General features: G+C 47.7%; 3 protein-coding genes across 3 annotated transcripts; all 3 read right to left on the bottom strand.

The window, feature by feature from the left end:
- Nucleotides 1–694: 694 nt before the first annotated feature.
- LOC128305029 (heat shock 70 kDa protein cognate 4-like) lies at nt 695–3,564 on the bottom strand. The gene is made up of 3 exons (XM_053042306.1): nt 3,415–3,564; nt 2,964–3,176; nt 695–2,867 (listed from the first exon to the last, which is right to left on the bottom strand). Exons 2-3 carry the CDS (start codon nt 3,166–3,168, stop codon nt 1,123–1,125), a joined length of 1,950 nt encoding a protein of 649 aa, XP_052898266.1. The 5' UTR covers nt 3,169–3,176; nt 3,415–3,564; the 3' UTR covers nt 695–1,122.
- Nucleotides 3,565–4,027: 463 nt separating this feature from the next.
- On the bottom strand, nt 4,028–6,738 carry LOC128303275 (transmembrane protein 161B). The gene is made up of 7 exons (XM_053040169.1): nt 6,595–6,738; nt 5,994–6,371; nt 5,847–5,926; nt 5,527–5,742; nt 5,340–5,456; nt 5,138–5,278; nt 4,028–5,062 (listed from the first exon to the last, which is right to left on the bottom strand). The coding sequence occupies exons 1-7, from the start codon at nt 6,595–6,597 to the stop codon at nt 4,444–4,446; spliced, it is 1,554 nt and encodes a 517-aa protein (XP_052896129.1). The 5' UTR covers nt 6,598–6,738; the 3' UTR covers nt 4,028–4,443.
- A 528-nt stretch (nt 6,739–7,266) lies between these two features.
- On the bottom strand, nt 7,267–11,708 carry LOC128300826 (membrane-associated protein Hem). Its single transcript, XM_053037031.1, has 2 exons — nt 11,594–11,708; nt 7,267–11,179 (listed from the first exon to the last, which is right to left on the bottom strand). Exon 2 carries the CDS (start codon nt 11,039–11,041, stop codon nt 7,676–7,678), a length of 3,366 nt encoding a protein of 1,121 aa, XP_052892991.1. The 5' UTR covers nt 11,042–11,179; nt 11,594–11,708; the 3' UTR covers nt 7,267–7,675.
- Nucleotides 11,709–13,038: the final 1,330 nt, after the last annotated feature.

Raw genomic sequence — 13,038 nt, 5'->3', positions numbered from 1 at the left:
CGTTTACGAAAGAAGATGAGTGTGGAAGGAACTGGTGAGGCTAGATGATGATTACCCTCTTTCTATACACGTCAGATGCATTGATATTATAACTTTAATATTGAAAATAGACTGATATATCTATAGATGAGGCAGGATGATTGGAACACCTTGGATCGGTGAGGGTCGGGTGAGCACCAGGTAAAAGCGAAACACAACGGACGTTACACCCGAACAGCAAATCTTTAAATAACTGAGTACGAATCAAACAACAAAAAAAAAACGTGACCGGGCTGATGAGCTTCACAAGCACAACCTACTGAAACGTGGCAAACGGCGCACCGATTGCCATCGGAATCGCTTTCCTTCCGTTGCGCGAACGCTAGCGGAACGCATCAGTGTGTTGGTGCGTAATGTGTAACAAAACATCCCTTGCACAAATAGAAAATGGAGTACGTTGTTTGCTGCCAAGAATGCTTTCTAACTGCTTGTGCCAGCTGCTCGTTTAAGCAAATAAAAGCTTCTGTGTGTGCCCAACGTGTCTTGATCGCATGGAGAGAGAGAGAGAGCATTGCTTTGCAGTGCTTTTTGTTTCATGGTGCTCTTGTTTGCCCGCAAATACACAATGCACAATGCTGTGCACGCAAAATCCGACTGGGACTGGGTGAAACACATGAACAAAGAGGAAAAGAAACTGTCACTAAAACCCCCAAAATCCCCCGAAACAATGGAGTAGCAAACCTAAAGAAAAAAAAAAAACACAACTCCTCACCAAACAGGAAAACATAGCGAGTAAATGCAGTAATTGTTGTCGAAATCGGATATAACAAAAAAACAAAAAAGGAATGAATAAAAAGATTTTTTTGTTTAACAGTTTTCACCATTTTCTTTTGTGGTTTTGATTTTATTAGAAACAATCTTTCTCTCTCCCACTCTCTCTTTATGGGCACAACAACCTCAAGAGGTGTCCAGGCCTGCCATTTCTGGCTTTCTGGATAGTCAGTCCTGCGTACGGGAGGGTTTGGCCCGGAAGGGATTTTAGACCGGTCCTATAAGACCGGTGCCACTACCATCACACCACCAGGGCCACCCCAAACTCCCAAAAACCTCTCCACCAATTTATTGTCCAGTCTTAGTGTGCACTTAGTCCACTTCCTCTATCGTCGGACCGGCGCCGGAAGTTGGTGGTGGCGCACCGGCACCCGGCATACCACCCGCACCCGGCATACCACCCGCACCCGGCATGCCACCCGCACCCTGGTACAGCTTCTGGATGATGGGATTGCAGACGGCTTCCAGCTCCTTCTGCTTGTGCTCGAACTCCTCCTTCTCGGCAGTTTGGTTACCATCCAGCCAGGCAATGGTCGCATTGCACTTGTCCATGACGAGCGTTTTGTCCGCGTCCGGTATCTTATCCTTAATGTTCGCATCCTCCATCGTCGACTTCATGTTGAAGCAGTACGCTTCCAGCGAGTTCTTCGCGGTGATCTTTTCCCGCTGCTTCTCGTCCTCGGTGCGGAACTTTTCCGCCTCGTTTACCATCCGGTCGATGTCTTCCTTGCTGAGCCGGCCCTTGTCGTTCGTGATCGTGATGCGGTTCTCCTTGTTGGTCGACTTCTCGATAGCCGACACGTTCATGATGCCGTTCGCGTCGATATCGAACGTCACCTCGATCTGGGGCACACCGCGCGGTGCCGGCGGTATACCGCTCAGTTCGAACTTGCCGAGCAGATTGTTATCCTTCGTCATCGCCCGCTCACCCTCAAACACCTGGATCAGCACACCGGGCTGGTTGTCCGAGTAGGTCGTAAATGTTTGCGTCTGCTTCGTCGGAATGGTGGTGTTGCGCTTGATCAGCACCGTCATTACACCGCCCGCGGTTTCAATGCCCAGCGACAGTGGCGTCACATCCAACAGCAGCAGATCCTGCACCGCTTCCGACGTGTCGCCCTGCAGAATGGCGGCCTGCACGGCCGCACCGTACGCAACGGCTTCGTCCGGATTGATCGACTTGTTCAGCTCCTTGCCGTTGAAGAAATCCTGCAGCAGCTTCTGCACCTTGGGAATGCGAGTCGATCCACCGACGAGAACGATATCGTGAATGCTCGCCTTATCCATCTTGGCATCGCGCAGCGCCTTCGCTACCGGTTCCATCGTGTCGCGGAACAGATCCGAGTTCAGCTCCTCAAATCGAGCCCGCGTGATGGAGGTGTAGAAATCAATACCCTCAAACAACGAGTCAATCTCAATGCTTGCCTGCGTAGAGGCGGACAGCGTACGCTTTGCCCTCTCGCAAGCCGTGCGCAACCGGCGCAGCGCACGCTTGTTGCTCGTTATATCCTTCTTGTGCTTGCGCTTGAACTCCTCGACAAAGTGGGACACCATGCGGTTGTCAAAGTCCTCACCGCCAAGGTGAGTGTCGCCGGCCGTCGACTTGACCTCAAAAATGCCATCCTCAATGGTGAGGATCGATACGTCGAACGTACCACCGCCAAGATCGAAGATCAGCACATTGCGCTCGCCGGAACCCTTCTTGTCCAACCCGTACGCAATGGCCGCCGCCGTCGGTTCGTTAATGATGCGCAGCACGTTCAAACCGGCGATCGCACCGGCATCCTTCGTGGCCTGACGCTGGGAGTCGTTGAAGTACGCCGGTACCGTGATGACCGCGTTGGCGATGCTCTTACCCAGATAAGCCTCGGCCGTTTCCTTCATCTTGGTCAGCACCATCGAGGACACTTCCTCCGGGAAGAAGGACTTCTTCTCGCCCTTGTACTCTACCCTCAGCTTCGGTTTGCCACCGTCACTGATGACATCAAACGGCCAATGCTTCATATCGCTCTGCACCGTTGCGTCGTCAAATTTACGGCCGATCAGACGTTTTGCATCTACAAAAATGAGGTAGAACAGAACCCATACATGGAGGTGGTTAGAATTTTTTCTCCACTAGCAAAGTAGATCATCGAAGTGATCAGTAAACTTACCAAAGATGGTGTTGTTCGGATTCATGGCCACCTGGTTCTTGGCAGCATCCCCAATCAACCGTTCCGAATCGGTGAATGCCACATAGGATGGGGTCGTCCGGTTGCCCTGATCATTGGCAATAATGTCCACCTTGCCATGCTGGAACACACCGACGCACGAGTAGGTCGTGCCAAGATCTATACCGACCGCTGGTGTCTTTGCCATTTTCTTAGCTGGCGGCGAAATAAGAAATGAATCAACCAACAGGATAAATCATCACGTTATAACATTTTCATCCGCTTCACGCAACACATTTTTGGGGAAAACTATTTTTAGAACGCACTGTCTAAAGGTCAGCTAATGAGTAAAATTATCCAGCTGTTCGATGGAACGTGCAGGGGAACCTTTTCTTAATTTAGATTACATTATAAATCACTTAAAACTGGCGGTAATAATTAAATTACATCTTACCTGCAGTCTCTCGTTGCTTCCGCACTGGGTAAGATAATGTTCACTGCTTTACACGTGGTTTTCACACTCCCCTAAGCGAGAACTGTTCGCTCAAACTGTGCCCTACCTGTGCGGTATCCAATTGTCGACTAAACCGATGGCTGCACGGTGCGATCGCTTAAAATAGTATTCTGTTCGTGCGCGAACATAGCTAGTGACGGAAATAGTGACGGAATGCCTAGAGGATCGTGGCCCGATCCGCGATCATTACGGTCTCAAAAGGATTCTAGAAAGATCGTCGTCATCGAACCTGATGACGTACAATGTTCCAATTCTTGTCTGCAGTCTGTTAAAGCGAGAAAGAAAACGACGGTACGCAACGCAGCAGGTGTAAGAACTGATCTCATTCTAGGTCGCCGCGTAGGGAAAAGGTTGTTCGCATCGTAACAGCGTACAGTATTTGAGAGCACGTGCTTTTATGCACAGATGATCGGATTAAACGATGTCAAACGATCGTCATGATAATATTAGGGCGTTCTTTTTGCAATAGTATGGGCTTGGTGTGAAGATATTTCTTTAACAATGTATGATCGAGGTGATGAACATGAATAACTTTGTCTTTTTTAGAGTAAAATGTTTTTTTTTATTGACAGTTTCTGTGAAATCTTTTCTACCCTCTAATGGCCCTTTCACCGTATGACTCACTTTGCGGTCGAAGCAACGGGTGAAAAAGAAACAAAATTATAAATGTAAGCAAAACAACGAAAACAAAACTACAAACACAATGTGCGCTAGTGTCGGCGTGAGACAAAATTCTATGTAAAACACAAAACCAAACGTTAATGCACAAATGGAAAATTAACACTAATCTCTGATCTGACGATGGGTAGAAAGAAATGCTCGCCTGGAAATGCATTTCTAGCGTAAAACAAAAGTGGAGCGACGATTACATGACTGGGATGGGAGTGGTGGTTATCGGTTTTCCTTCTCGATCACTATTTACATCGCTACATTCGCCCGATCCGCGTGCACTAGTGGACGAGTATTGACTCACAATTTGGTAAAGTACGACTGATAAACCATACCGAGTGAGCTGGCCGCGAACCAGATAAAGCAACTCCACCACGTTGCGAACCCAAACAGCCCACGGTACACATCTTTGGTGAAAACAGACTTTAAACTCTGCAGCGACAGCTGGAAACTTTGGGCAGTGGTGAGTATGTTGTCTTCCACCGGTAGCTGTTCGCCTTCCGGGGTTATGGATTGAAATTCGTGCGCTTCGCTGGCCGCCCGTTCGTTGGCCATCGTGGCAAGCAGCGACTTTTCGTACTCCAAATCGGAGGAACACTCGTCCAGTGGAAGCGACTCCTTGAGCACACCGCTCCACGTGTACTCGCCGAGCGTTTTGTACATGAGGGCGAAGAACAAGCACATCAAGATTGGTGCCACGTACTGGAGCGTCACGACGCAAAGGTAGTAGAAGATGGATGTTATTTTCTTCTGCAGCTCCACATTCGTTATGCGACCCGCTTCCTTCTTCTGATCCTCCACACGGTCGTGCGCAAGGTTGAGGTAGGCCTGCAGGTAGACGGGCATCAGTAGGAAGCGCAAAATGACCGCAATCACCACCGCTCCGAGACGGATCGTTTCGAACGCTTCCGTCGACAGGCTGTACATGGAAAGATTCAAGAGAGACATCCTTCTATTAGTTCGGATTGTATGTGAGGAATAATATTATGCTTACATTGGTGAGCTCATGCCGGAGAAAACGCGTGCCGTAAGATAATCCCGGGCAAGAGGTTTGACCCACAGGATAACCAGCAGGAATGGCATCGCGAAGCTAACGTTCAGCAACAGCTTCAACCACAATCGATCATTGCAGAACCTATAAAACGAGATCATTGATTAAAAAATTCCCACTACAGAATCATTCCAAAACGACGTACTTCAAGGAATCCCAGTGCATTCGGGCCATACGCAACCCGGGGAAGGTGAACAGTGCTCCTAGGATGCCACAGCTTACGGCAATGAAGAACTTTACCACAATCTTAGAAGCAGGACCACTTGAAAGAAAATAATGAGAGCTACATAAGTAATCTTTGCATCAAAGCAACCAGAATAAAGAAGACTTACGAGGAATTAAGCCCCTGTCCCTCGAGGAAACTTGACGCGCTGGTGTTGAAGCTGTGATATGCCTTATCCAGACCGACTTCCAGTGTGTGCTCTGGCACGATCAGAATGATCATCGCGATCAGCAGGTAAGCTAGTCCCGTGACGATGCAGGTGGATCGTTCACCGATCGATTCTTCACTCCTAAAGTATTGCACCGTAAGAGAGGCAAGCAGTTTGCTGTATAGAAAATCTAGTTAAGGAACATTTGATGAAACACATGAAAGGCCTTATAACAAACGCGATTTTTAAATAAACGCATGATCTTCGTTGGAAAAGGATACAAGGCGAAAAACACAACCAGAAGGCACCATACCATGCTGAGATTGATTTCCTCTTTCAGCGGATAGAAGAAATGGTAAACCTGCAAATGGAAGGACGGAAAATTAGTTTCCCGATCGAAAACGCAAACCACGTTTCTTGTGCGGCACCTCGGAAATGGTATAAACGATGACGGAATACAAGCTAAAATCGACCAGCCACTGGTACTCGGTGTAGAAGCGTAAATGCACAATATCGTACGGTGCGATTGGAATCGTGTCTAACCGAATGTCCAAACTGCGCGGAATGTGAAACGTTGTCGATCTTTCACCATTCGTCTGGTGGTGTCCATTGCGTTTGCCCTTTTTCCCTTTGCCCTTTTCCTGCGGTACACCCGACAGCTTCCGGAGCTCATCGTCCGTCGGATGCAGGTAGCGCGTCAACCCCGTGGAGCAGAGTATCCATTTGGCCAACGAAAAGTGTGGGCTCAGCTTCTGTATCACGCTCACCATGATTAGCGTGATTACTAGTTGTGCGCCAAGCAGTGCCTGGTGGGAAAAGTGGGAGAACGAGTCATATCACATTAACACTATTGGTCGTAATTCATTTACAAACGCCTCAACCCGGACATGCCGGCTAGCGCGCCCGAATGCATCGTAGGAAGCTATTAATTTAGCACTAATTATAGAACCATGCTGCGCTAAAAATAGGTCAACCGATTCGGGGCGTTTTTAAGGTGGCGAGCCTGCTGCCTAGTGTCCTCTATCGTACCATCGTTTTGTGGTTTATCCTAGCCTAGAATGTGCGTGGGTCAATGATTTGAGCTAATCGGCATCACTGAAAACTAGTGTAGCGACGTCTATAGGCAGAACTCCTGTAAGAGCACGTTTTGCATACGAAAATTACACTACACTCGGCGTGTCGGGCTGAATTAAATCTTCACGTAACAACCACTTTACTGCGGTAATGTTTTGGTCTGAATTGGTTGACAGTTTGCGGCTTTCGGAAAGCATGCGCGGTCACCGTCTTTGACAGCAAGCAATAGAAACAAAATAACGATAAAATAAATAAACAAATAAAGCTGAATCAAACGCTACAAAAAGTTTAAAAAAATGCAGCACATTTTTCAGTAATTATACAAACATTGATTCCTAATAGATATAAATATATTTTACAAACGATCAATTGAACGAGAACTGAAACTTAACGAAGATTTCAAATGCGTTCAAAAAATTCCAACTTGGAAATGCAGGTGGCTGTTGGATTGCTGGATTTAAACACTTTATTAAACACAAATCGTTAGTTCTCGGTAAATTCAAAATATACTCCGTTCTTCCAAATAAAATTGTTTCACAAAAAAGAGCAAACTAATTAGAATAAGTTCAACTGAACGAGTAAACGGTAAAGACTGCAGGTAATGAAACAACTTTGTTTTATATTAATAAGCTATAGCTAGCGAGTTTATTTCATATCCGAAATAAGAAGTATTGCCAAACGACGATTACAATATGTAATGTTTGCTGAATGTTCATTTTACGATTAAATGCTTTTCCCTTATGAGTGTAATTGTTGCACAGGCAATGGAGCTATTAAGAGCCACGTACGGCGAATCTTTCGCGGCAACCTCACCTTCTATAAACCATGCTTCTTTTTTCCTAATTGCTCTAAATAAATGCACCATATGGAAAAGCGCACGTGGTTCCCATGAATGCAATAAATAAAAGTGAATAAAAACATCGAAATTTGCCGTATCAAATTCAGGACGAAAGATAGAGTGAGAGAGAACGGGAGAAATCCTACGAGCGAGATATTTTGGTCACATCGGAGGGGTCGAAACGAAGAAGTTTGTCTTTTAATGCATCAGCTGTTCCTGCTTGTACACGGCATGGTAAGCGTTACGGATGAGCGCGTACGGGAAGCACGATTCGAGCAGGTCCATCGTAAGGAAGGGTGATTCCTGCACAATCTGATCCAGCAGCAGGTAGATCGATTCCCGATTCTTGATAGCTTCCTTGTCCGATTCCTGACCAAGCCGGAGCAGCGATGAGCTGGCCAGCGCCAGGAACTCCTTCATCCGATCCTCGATATCATTCTGCCCGCAGATGGTAAACATGGCGCCGAATATGTTGTTGATGGCCACGGCCATACAGTGCGTGTTGTTCGTGTGCGCTTCCAGTGACGCCCGGTAGAAGGAGTTTTCGTTTTTGGCCAACTTTGGAATGCTTACCGCGACGAACACCATCAGCAGACAAATGTTCAGATGATCGCTCTCGTCCGGTTCGGACTTTTGAGCCTTCAGTGCGTTCGACAGTGCGGGATCGACCTTGCACTTCAATCCGGCCGCCGATGCCATCTCCGACACGGTTTTCAACGGATCACCGCCCGGCACGTGCTCTTGGAAATCCTTGACCGATGACAGCAGGAACGGTACACGCTGCTCCAGCACATCGACCAACGCTTCCTGGGCCAGCTGACGGAAGCTTAGGATCACCCCGATGATGGTCATGCGCTGCAACAGATTGTCGACCTGCTGTAGCCGCTTGAACTGTTCCTTCATGATCTCCGGTTTGTCGAAGTTGCTGCGCAGAATCATCAGCACCTCCTTGTTCTGGACGACCAGCCGCTTCAGCTCCTGCACCTGGTTGGCAATGTGCCACATGAGCGATTCGTTCAGCAGCTTGATACCGTACGGTCCGATCAGTTCAGCCAACGCTCGCAGCTCGTTAAAGTCGGAAAATTCCTCCGGATTGAACGGTATGTAGCCCTCGGGCGATATCGATACGAAGGCTTTCTGATTCAGCGAGAACACAATGTTCCCTCCGCTCACTTTCCGTAACAGCGCATCGGAGTACCAGGTGTTGTAGAGTGCTGCGATCGTCTTTTCGCCGTGGCTATCCTGAGGTTGGGTCTGCTGCAGCAAGCAGTTGTTGAAGACGCGCGTGATGTCGATATGGACGTAGTTTTCTACCGTTTGCAGCACGTTCATGTACGCCCGTACGGAGGCTAGCAGCTCCGAAGGTTTGGCAATCTCCGACGTGTCCGGGCTGTACATGACCATCCCGACAAGGGCACGCGAAAAACGCGTCTCCAGATGCTGACAGAGATACTCCCGTGGGGCGAATGCGTACTCCCACACATTTACCGTCGGACAATAGTTGATCGCATAGCAAAGTTCTGTCAGAGCCATGTGCAGCTTGTCCATGGTGGTGAGCAGCTCACGGGTCTTCCGGTAACTTTCATCGCCCGGTCGTCGGATATCGTCCATGTGCTTCTTGTTCTTATCCTTCTTCTTCCGATTTGCCGCAGCGGACAGAATCTTCGCGCAGTGCTTCGGCAGAAGCGCATCCGCCATCATGCACTGCTCGTCGCAGATCGTCGTAATGATGTTCTTCGCCTCTTTGGCCATCTCGTCCAGAAACATGTTCACCACCGAGAGTGACCGTTCCCGTATGTGGTGTCGCTCCTCGGGGCACATCTCGTGCGTGCAGTTTTGGAAGTGGCTGCAAATCAACGGGAACGCAATGATGTACCGATTCTGGGCCGGAAACTCCAAACACATATGGAACTGATCCTCAAACATCTTGTTGTAGAAGCAGAAGATGGACAGATCGGACGTTTCCACCAGCGATTCGTCCAGATAGTCTACCATCTTCGAGTGGAACACCATCGAATCGAGCAGCCGGGCCAGGTCGGGAAAGTCCGCAATGCGTACGGCCGATTTGGCGCTCATGAACGTTTGCAACCGGAACCAGTCCAGTCGGAAGGCGCGGAAATCAAACACCTCGTTGTCTTCCACCTGTTTTACGGATAGGCTGGTGGCGGTCTTGTACAGCGACGATAGGATGATGCTCTCATCTTCCGGACACATCTGCAGCTGCTGCATGCGGTAGTTCAAATCGATCGCATCGTACCCGGACAGATACTGCACGTAGTAGCGCTGCATCACCTGGCTGTACTTGCGTACCAGCGCACGTAACTCTTCCATGTGAAACAACAGTTCGGGCAGGTGTCTATCCACCAGATCTTCCGTCGATTTGCCCTTGCTTTTCACAACCGGTGGATTATCGTTGTGCCGTAGCAGCCAAAGAATTTCATCCCGCGCATAGCACAGCCCGATGAACACGAGTAGTGCCTTCGGACCGAGCAGACCTGGTTGATCGGTCATGATGAGGGCGAGCTCTTTCAATGCCGTACGCAGGAACTTGCGTCGTTCACGGTGCAGCAGGGCTGCCTTCTGAATGGCCTGGTTGTAGCATTCCTTCACCTCCGAAATACGCTTCCCGTATCCCTTGATGCCCTCGAAATTGGTCTGTATGTACTGGTGGATGTAGATCACCTCATCGCGGAACAACGCCACGACCCAGCTCGAATCGAGGGCCGATATCCACATATTGCTCACCAACCCCTGGGTCTGGAGTGCCTGGTGATGGAGCATCAGTCCAAAAATCACCCACCGATCGAGCGTTTCAAGCGATATGTACTCGCACGACATCGTATCCGTTTTGGTCGCCTTCAGCAGCATCGCGGGCGTACCGATAAGGCTCAGCACCTGCAGTTCGCGCCACTTTTCCGCACTAAGATTGCGCATCGAGTAAATCTTCGTCAGTGAATTGATCGCGCTCGATAGCAGCTTCTGGTGCGGAATGAACTCTTCCGCCATCTTCTTGATCGGCATGTCGTAGTCGATGATCATCTGGCCGAGCCGCGGAAATGCCTGGTCGCTCTGGCTGTGCTGCATCTCGTACGCGGCATTAAACAGACCCAGCACGGCTTTGCGATCCTCCACACGGGACAGCAGTATCATCAGCGACACGTACGTCGTTACCAGGTCGAGGTAGTTCTTCGTCAGCTCAAAGTTGAGCGTAATGTCCAGATGGATCTGGAGCGCATCCATCGTGGTGAGGATTTCACACACATTGTCCTTAAAGTCGAGCAGATCGACGAACGTGTAGTAGTACAGCGAAAGCGATTTGATAATCTCCGACTTGATGCTCGCGATCGCGGTAAGCCCTTTGATGTCGATGTTCGGGAAGCGCTTCACGATGAACTTGATCGACGATTCGAGCGACTTTTCCGACAGGAAACCGGGCTTGGATTTGGTGTCGCCGCATGCCTTCTTGATGTTGTAGATGCGCGTCAGAATGCCCACACCGCGATCATTCAGGATGATCAGCTTTTCGGCGATCTTCTGCTGGTTCGGGTTCAGTTGGCGGGACATCGTTTTGCTTGTGGTTTTGCTGTGTAGCTACTGGTGATGCTGCAAATGGGGCCAATTTCATCCGCTGTCCCTCCTGCTAATGCATCTCGTGCTGTTGATCGTTTCGCTCGTTTACGATACGCCACGCACAACAGTAACCTGCAATAGGGACGGGAGCGTGCAAAGAATGGTAAGAATGTTAATCAACGGAAACGGTAGAGGCAGTTTAAACCACATAATCATTGGACCGGGAAGTGGACGATGCGTGTTCGCAGTTCTCTGGTATTCATATTTTCCCTTCCGTTTTCGCTCTTGTTTATGCGGCGCTGCTCGTGCCATCATCAACAAATGCACCCTGCCTTGACTCATCCACAGGGCGGGGGATGATTTTTTCCCTTCTTCTATTTGTACCACAGTGGAATGACGAATTCATACGCGGGTGGTAGAGGAAGGACGCAAAAAACTGGGCGAGTCCATGACAGGCATTCGTACCACGAAGCTGGTGGCATCATATTCACCGGTAACTACACAATCGATGCAATGGTTTTGCTTAATTATAGAACGGCACGTTACCTCACACTTTTATAAACACTTTTGATGCGGATTTTTCCCTTCGGGTATCAATAAAACACTTCGTATTTTCAGCAGCACAATCAGCATCCGAGAATGCTCCACACAAACACAAACGTCACGAGAGAGAGAAAAAAGCCCTTGACATGTGCTGTCAAATTTCGGATCCCTTCGGTGTTCTGTGTGACTCACAATGGATTTTTATAAATTAACTATTTTCAGAAAATGCACGAAATTCAGATGTATTTGAGAAGTAAGAAACAGCGATAAACTAAAACCGGTATGGTTAATTTTTTCAAATTATTTCAAACGTACCGGATGACCTATAGATTTCGTGGAGACCCAGTGTGATGTAGCTTCGCGACTGCAGCGCCACCTACTGCTTAATTTTCTATAGGTAATTGTCTATGCTACAAGCAAGAGGTGCTCGTTTCTGGTAAGCGATGAATTTTGGGGAAAAATGCGGAAAATCTGAAACTGAAAAATTCACTTAATTCACTAAATCGGTATTACAAGAAATGGGACACAGGAGCACGTGTTATATAGCTTGAATATTGGTTGGGACGAACAGAAATAAAAATACTGCTTTCTGATGACTTCAAGGAATTCGGCATCTACTTCTTAATTTTTTTTTCAATGTAGTATATTACATCTATTGAATATCTATTGAATTTGGCCGTTGTATAGAGAATTAATCGATTCGTTTTATGTCGTCCAGATCAACAACTGATGGTCATCGCCGAAGACTATTATGTATCAGTGCCAGTGCTTAAGATAACTTCAATATTCTGCAGGATTAAAAAATGCTGTACTATTTGTATTCAACTACTATGACTTGTATTACTGCTACCTCCATCACTACTACTTCTTCTACTACCAGAAAAAGAATTTGTTATATGTTCTTGGCCAGCTTGCTTGCTTTATAGACGAAATACATTTAATTTAATAACTTTATGATAATATACGGCAACTTCCGATTTAAGCTCGCTCTTAACTTACTTAAATGAACATCATCGCTAAGTAACAACACAAACCAGAACCATAACAAGCAAATAATAGATGAAAATGGTAGGGAATTCAAATCCTGATTAGTCCCACCATCAACGGTATCACCGTCGTATCCTCTTTATCACAAAATCGCATAACCTCTATTCACTCAAATTCAAATTGGTCGAAAAGAGTTAATCCATCGCCTTCAAGGACACAAACCGTCCACTCAATAATCCGTCAGTCGGAACAACAACGCAAAAAGTTCATCTGAACCATCTTCTGGTCGCCCTACAGTGAACAGACGTCTGGCACGAAAAAGGCAACCATTTGAATCCCGACCGGAATCCATTATTATTCGCTCTTGGATCCTGGAGCGTTCCCCTGCCGTACAACGTGCTTATCAATATTCTGTGCTGACCGGAAAAAAGAACAAAAAATATTCGAAAGAAACTGTGAAG

The sequence above is a fragment of the Anopheles moucheti genome, chromosome 3, assembly GCF_943734755.1.
Source record: "Anopheles moucheti chromosome 3, idAnoMoucSN_F20_07, whole genome shotgun sequence".
Lineage (NCBI taxonomy): Eukaryota > Metazoa > Arthropoda > Insecta > Diptera > Culicidae > Anopheles > Anopheles moucheti.
This window is presented reverse-complemented; position numbering and strand designations above follow the sequence as displayed.

Excerpts from the sequence above, each read along its gene's own strand:
- LOC128300826 (XM_053037031.1), bottom strand. The coding sequence starts at position 11,041 with ATGTCCCGCCAACTGAACCCGAACCAGCAGAAGATCGCCGAAAAGCTG.
- LOC128305029 (XM_053042306.1), bottom strand. The coding sequence starts at position 3,168 with ATGGCAAAGACACCAGCGGTCGGTATAGATCTTGGCACGACCTACTCG. Across the intron at positions 2,868-2,963 it reads TCCGAACAACACCATCTTTG|ATGCAAAACGTCTGATCGGC; the intron begins GTAAGTTTACTG and ends TCATTTTTGTAG.
- LOC128303275 (XM_053040169.1), bottom strand. Across the intron at positions 5,743-5,846 it reads CTGGTTGTGTTTTTCGCCTT|CAAACTGCTTGCCTCTCTTA; the intron begins GTATCCTTTTCC and ends TTTTCTATACAG. Across the intron at positions 5,279-5,339 it reads ATGCACTGGGATTCCTTGAA|GTTCTGCAATGATCGATTGT; the intron begins GTACGTCGTTTT and ends CTCGTTTTATAG.